Raw genomic sequence first — 6,946 nt, 5'->3', positions numbered from 1 at the left:
GCAAGGGAGATAATCGAGGTTTTTAAAAACTGGATATATTTTAGGCTGTGCATGTTACCCCAAAGTGCCTAACCGTGGATGTTATTTAGTCTAAAAACATTGGAATACTCTCTGCAATTCCAATAATATTTTTTTCTGCTTAAAATTGTCAACAGAGGGAGTTTGGGAAACACTTGATTTCAGTTTAAAGGAAACAGCTAATTTTGTTGTTGTTGTTTTTTTTTTTTTTTTTTTGCGGTACGCGGGCCTCTCACTGCTGTGGCCTCTCCCGTTGCGGAGCACAGGCTCCGGACGCGCAGGCCCAGCGGCCATGGCTCACGGGCCCAGCCGCTCCGCGGCATGTGGGATCCTCCCGGACCGGGGCACGAACCCGCGTCCCCTGCATCGGCAGGCGGACTCTCAACCACTGCGCCACCAGGGAAGCCCCCCCCTCATGGAACTTAAGTGGTCTTGGGGCACAGATGATAGACATGTAAATAAATAATGAAATAGGATCATTTCAGATAGTGATCCAGGACCTGGAGGAAGCCATCAGGGTGAAGTCATAGAGAGGTAGGGGAGGTCGTCTCTCTCTGAGATGTCATATTGGAGCTGACACTGGAATAACGAGAAGGAGCCAGCCAAGGGAAGAGCTGGTGGAAGACCACTCGAAGTAGAGGAAACGGCACATGCCAAGGCCCTGGGCAGAAAGAAGGATGGACTGGAGACCTAGCACATGTGGTCAGAGTTGACAGGGGAGAAGATGATGGGCCCTGTTAACCAGGAGCCTTTGTGAGGCATTTGGATTTACTGCACCTGTGATGGAAATCTCTTGGAGTGTTTTAAACAAGGGAGGAACTTAATCAGATTGATGTTTTGTAAAGTGGGCTCTGGCTGGTGGATGGAAAATGGACCTAGCAGAGAGAGTGGAAATAGCAAGGCCAGCTCGCTATGAGATGTGTCTCCTCCATGGAGGTCAAGCCGGGATACTTTGTGCCCATGAGGTTTCTCAGGCCACTTCCCCTCCATTCAGCCCCTGCAGTTATCCTAAAAGGCCAGGGCTGTCTTACAGGGCTTTGGTGAAAGCTACAGTTATCTGCCTTTTGGAAACTCTATTTGGTACTTGCGGTAAGGGACCCACTGATACGGTTCAATCTGTTTCTTTTTTTAGTCCTGGCTATTCTGAAAGTCACATTTGGAAAATCAGAGAAATTTGAAAGTGTATCTAATTTGGTGGCTATGCCCTCTTCCTGTTTTGTAAATTGGACTCTTGTAATAATGACATCCACGGTTTATTTGCAGCTGAGGCTGGCGGTCCTCTGACAGGAAGAAGGCTACTTGGAGGCATCTTCTTCCAAAGATAATAAATACCATTCGCTCCAAATTGTCCTGCACTTGGCTCATTTATGTGAGTGGCACATAGCACTTAGCAAAAGCGTCTTCATGTCTGCAGAGAGGACACAATGACCATTTTTATGGGAATATTTGGCTTAAATTAGACAAAAATAGGCCTAAAGACAAATACATAAGACTACCAGTGGTGAGCATTATGAAGCTAAAAGCTGCACTGGTTGTTTCTGCCAATATTTTTTCTCTTCTCATTGCCTTTGGAAAGGAAATAAAGGATGCCACTTAAAAGGCCATGAGTCTTTGTCAGAAATTGTGGCTGGTTCTTTGAAATACTCAACTTGACGCTAGAATTTCTTATTTTGGTGTTGGCCGCCTCCTACCAGGGCTCTTTCCTTGAGGCTGAAACCCTGGGTCAGATAATGCCTTTTTATTTTTGTGGTAACTTTTGAGGGTGTGGCAAAAAAAATCTTTCTGTTAAATTCCAGGAATGCAACTTCTTGTGCATTTGCATTGCAAAATTAAAAAAAAAAAAGACACTTTTATTAGCAACACTCTTAGGCTCTCTCCTCATTCAATTTTCATATTATTTTTTATATTAAACAATTAACAAATTTCATTTTGAGATAATTATCGATTCACATGCAATTCTAAGAAAAAAAATAGAGAGGATCCCTTAATCCTTCACCAAGTTTCCCTCAATGGTAACATGTGCATAAGATAAACTGTTATCACAACCCGGAAATTGATACTGTTGCAATCGTCCATCCGACTCTCATTGGGCCAGTTCTACACGCCCTCATTTGTGTTCAATTTTTGTACCAAACTATATTTTGCGTCCTAATGCAGCTGATTATTTAAAGAATTCTACTTTGATTCCCTCAGGAAATAAGCTATTATTCGTTGATGTGTTTTAGAAACTAAATCTGACTTTTCATACAGGGCATTTATTTGAAGCACAGCCAGGAAGGACATGTAAAAAGGCGTCACTCCTAATGTTTTCATGACGAGGTGGTAGGCATCACCTTTGGTTCAGCTCATACTGGTTTTAAGGCAGTTTATTTGCAGAAAACTCAAGTTTATGTCCATTTGGCTTTCAGACAGCAAACAGCTTAATGTGGATCCTCTTCAATTTATCTCGTAATCCCCACGTGCAACAAAAGCTTCTTAAGGAAATTCAGAGTGTACTGCCTGAGAATCAGATGCCACGGGCAGAGGATTTGAGGAATATGCCATATTTAAAAGCCTGTCTGAAAGAATCTATGCGGTAAGAACACGTGCCTAAGCCAATATGAATATGTCAGAAGGCTGTTCTCTGCAACACATAATGAGGGATGCCCTCCCACAGATGGCTCCCACAGTTGATTCGTAAACATTTACCAAGCTACAAAAAAAAAAAAAAGAGCCTTTGGACCATATTCCTTTTCTATTACTCATTTCCTAAATCGTTTGGGCAAATTCTATTAAATCTTGGAAAGTCAGAGTCTTGCCCTTTACATCAGTAATCATAATACTCTAATGGACGCTATGAGCAATAATTAAGATTAGGTGCACGATTGAAGGATGTGAGATGAAACCTCAGCAAGGAACCATATTATTATGTAAGACATAGAGACACCTTTGGTTTTGAGCCTCTGTATAAAATGTTCTTTGAAAATTCTTTTTCTGGAAAACAAAGCTCACAATGTCTTAGGGTCAGAAGGAAATATCTTTAACTTCATGAAGGGTAGTTAGGAGAAACCGAGAACAAACAACAAGCTTGAGGGCGAAGCATGTCAATGTACACATTTGAATGTGTACGGGGAATGAAACCGAACAAACACTATTAACAGCTATGAAGCAGGCTTGTACTTGGGGGTTTAACCAACACAATAAGATAAAGAATATAAACAAGAGGTGTAAATATTGGGAAGAAAGAGACAGAACTTCTTTGTAAAGAGTTGGGATCATGTTCCTTTTTTGAGAACTCAGGCAGCAACTATTTACTTAACCAGAATCTGCATTCCCTTGAGCTAGAACTTGGTCCGTGCCCACTTAGACATCTCTGATCTTGTTTCTTCAGGCTTACCCCGAGTGTGCCATTTACAACTCGAACTCTTGACAAAGCAATGGTTCTGGGGGAATATGCTTTACCGAAAGGAGTAAGTAGAATTTGCACAGTCTGTACCTTACCCTTTTCAAATAGCCATCAGATCTCCCTAAACGTTTCTACTGGGAGAGCATTCATTTTGGAAACGTGTAGATTGCAGTATGTAGTTGACGTGTTGTGTAGTCTAGCATTAGGAATAATGGTCTTCTGTCTCCATAGACAGACCTGGATTCAAGTATAGCCTTGAGTGAGTTACATAACCTCTGCGAGCCTCAGTTTTCTCATCTGTAAAATGGGAATAATAAAACCTACCACATGGGATTGTTGTGAGAATGTGATGTAAAATTTTAAAGTTCATGACCTATTTATTGTGCCAGTATCACCTGGCACATTTCAAGCACCCAATACATGTTGGCATTCATCATTATTATACCTTTGTGGGTTACTTTCACATTTGTAAGGTGATGGCTTTTGTAAATTTTGCTATTCAAACGTTTTCTTTAAGTGCTTTGTGTTTCTGTGTGTTTTTAGACAGTATTGATGCTAAATACCCATGTGTTGGGGTCCAATGAAGAAAATTTTGAAGATTCAAGTCAGTTTAGACCCGAACGATGGCTTCAAGACAAGAAAAAGATCAACCCTTTTGCCCATCTTCCATTTGGCATTGGGAAAAGAATGTGCATTGGTCGCCGATTAGCCGAGCTCCAGCTGCATTTGGCTCTCTGCTGGGTAAGACCCTGATGGGATTTCTGCAGCTGTATTCTGGGCTATTCCTCAAGGCAGGAGAAGAGGGGTGATTCTGCTTTTTTGTGCTTCTGTGTTCCAGATCGTCCGCAAATATGCCATCGTGGCCACAGACAAGGAGCCTGTGGAGATGCTGCACTTGGGCATCCTGGTACCCAGCCGACAGCTCCCCGTTGCTTTCCACCAGAGATAGGAGGCCTCAGGTGAGCATCTGGGGTGTGGAGAATGGCCAAGAGGTGAGCCAAGCTTGGAAGTCAACCATACTTGGCTTGGAGTCCCTGCTCACTGTTGGTTCACTGGGTGACCTTGAACAGTTACTTAACCTTTCTGCCTTCACAATTTTTGTTTCGTTTGTAAAATGGGGACCAAAATAGTATCCATCCAGAAAGATGATATGAATACAAAATACCTAGCCCAGAGCCTGGCATCAACTAAGTGCTCCAAGATGCAAGCTGCTTGTCATGGTTTTTGCTTGTGAATATCGGGGTGGGGGGCAAACTTTTTCTGTAAAGGACCAGTTGGCAAATATTTTAGGCTTTGCAGGACATAAGGTCTCTCTCACATCCACTTTGCTCCACCTCAGGGCAGCCTCAGACAACTGGTCAATGAATAGGGGTGACTATTGTATTAGTTTTCTATTGTTGCCATAACAAATTACTAAAACAAATTACTTGCAAATTACTAAAACTTGTATTAAATAGCACACATTTATTATTTTATCATTCTATAGGTCAGAAATTCAACACAGCTCTTGCCAGGATAGAATCAAGTTGTCATTCGGCAGGGCTGTGTTCCTTTCTGGAAGCTCTAGGGGAGAATCTGTTCCCTTACAGATTTCCGTTGTTGGCAGAATTTAGTTTCTTACGGCTGTAAGACTGAGGTTTCTGTTTTCTTGCATCAACTAAGAGTTATTCTCAGCTCCTAGAGGCCACCATTCCTTGGTTCATGACCTCTTCCTCCATCTTCAAAGCCAACTAGCGTCTAGGCTTCAAATCCCTCATCCTTGTTCTATTGCATCTCTCAGACAGGATATCATTCGGGATGATCTCCCCATTTCGAGGTCCATAACCTTAATCACATCTGCAACACTCCCTTTGCAATGCAAAGTAATCTATTCACAGGTTCTGGGGATTAGGGACTCAGCCTTTTTTGAGGGCCATGATTCTGCCTACCAGTACTATATTTCAATAAATCTTTATTTGTAAAAAGAGGTGGTAGTACTTATTGGACCATAGGGTCTTGATTTACAGACCCCTGGCATAGAAGAGGAGATATTTACCAGCCTGTATTAAATACAATGTAATACTTTTTCTGCAACATACCATTTATTACCTTTTCTGACAGTGTGGGTGTTCTCATGCCAGCTTCATAATTTTTGCCATATTCATATATCAGCTATTTAATTGCTGCTTAATTATTTCCTTTAAATTAACATAGGCCTAATAGTATACTTTAGCCTTATTTCTAATTTCCTTGATGAAATGGTGTTTTTTTTAGTCTAGTTATTTCCCCCTAATCCACAATAAAATGAATTTTCAACTACTGCAGGGATAAGAAGTTAGCCTGAGAAATCTCTAGTATTATCAGATGTGAAAATATGACATTTCTGATACATAGCTTTATAGAATTAGGTGCCAGTGGTAAAAATCAGTCTTAATCACTCTTCCCTTTCAACGACATCACTTAGAATTTGCCTAGAACTAGTTGCTATTTGCTAACTGCAAGGGTATTTGCTGATAGGTGGATTATTTCGGGAAACATGCAATTACAGATGAAATTTCTGATTGAGGCCCAGTGAATTCCTCCCTACGTGTCTGGTATCATTAGGCAATTGTCAGATTCTGAACATGCCAACAAACAGAGTTGAATCAAGTAGGATAATGAAGGAATTCTAGCTTAATTGCGAAACTTCCAGTCTTCAGCTAGGACAGTGTGCACAGTTATCTTGGTGAAACACAAGAGCCCAGGGCACTACTGGTTTTAGCATTTATTTTTTTGCTAATAATTCCTCTTGTTTAACTATACTGCTCTGATGTATAATTGGGGTATACTTTATTTTCCAGATTTTTTCTTTTTTTTTACCAAGACCGCGAGCAGCAATTTTTACCCTTTTGCAAGAATGAGGCTTTGGGCTTCTGCATGACAGGAAAGCACACATCAAAACCCTGAGCGTGAAACAGCATGTAAAGAACATTTAGTCCCAGGTGTTTATACTCTTTCTTCTGTACAATTGTTCTAGAAGCTGTACTGTCTGTGTAGCTGATGGTATTTATTAAGATGGTATCTGGCTCAGGGAAAGCAGATTGTTGGAATGCCAGGCACTCTACAGGGTATACCGCCTGCTTACACATAACCTACACGTAACTGACGTCAGCACCATCCTGACTTACACAGAATTGCTCATCATTCCTGTTTTCTCTTGTATAGGGCAGTTGGGCACTTATCCGTTGGTCAGGTAAAAGTCACTAAATGGGGCTTCCCTGGTGGCGCAGTGGTTGAGAGTCCGCCTGCCGGTGCAGGGGACCCGGGTTCGTGCCCTGGTCCGGGAAGATCCCACATGCCATGGAGCGGCTGGGCCCATGAGCCATGGCCGCTGAGCCTGTGCGTCCGGAGCCCGTGCTCCGCAACGGGAGAGGCCACAACAGTGAGAGGCCTGCGTACCGCAAAAATAAATAAATAAATAAATAAATAAATAAATAAGTAAAGTCACTAAATGTTTCTGTCCTAGCTTTACCAGATTCACTGCTGGAATCTTCACTTCTCAGAATTTTACATTTCACAATGAAA

General features: G+C 41.8%; 1 protein-coding gene across 1 annotated transcript in view; it reads left to right on the top strand.

Annotated features, from left to right (window-relative positions):
* CYP24A1 (cytochrome P450 family 24 subfamily A member 1) overlaps positions 1-6,643 on the top strand; it is a 15,476-nt gene extending 8,833 nt beyond the window's left edge. The window contains exons 7-11 of the mRNA XM_060285334.1: positions 2,427-2,593; positions 3,389-3,467; positions 3,947-4,144; positions 4,242-4,362; positions 6,223-6,643. Coding sequence (XP_060141317.1) covers positions 2,427-2,593; positions 3,389-3,467; positions 3,947-4,144; positions 4,242-4,352 — 555 coding nt within the window. The 3' untranslated portion in view covers positions 4,353-4,362; positions 6,223-6,643. The remainder of the gene's footprint in view (positions 1-2,426; positions 2,594-3,388; positions 3,468-3,946; positions 4,145-4,241; positions 4,363-6,222) is intronic.
* Positions 6,644-6,946: the final 303 nt, after the last annotated feature.

This window comes from Globicephala melas, chromosome 15 (assembly GCF_963455315.2).
Source record: "Globicephala melas chromosome 15, mGloMel1.2, whole genome shotgun sequence".
In the NCBI taxonomy this organism is placed as follows: domain Eukaryota; kingdom Metazoa; phylum Chordata; class Mammalia; order Artiodactyla; family Delphinidae; genus Globicephala; species Globicephala melas.
This window is presented reverse-complemented; position numbering and strand designations above follow the sequence as displayed.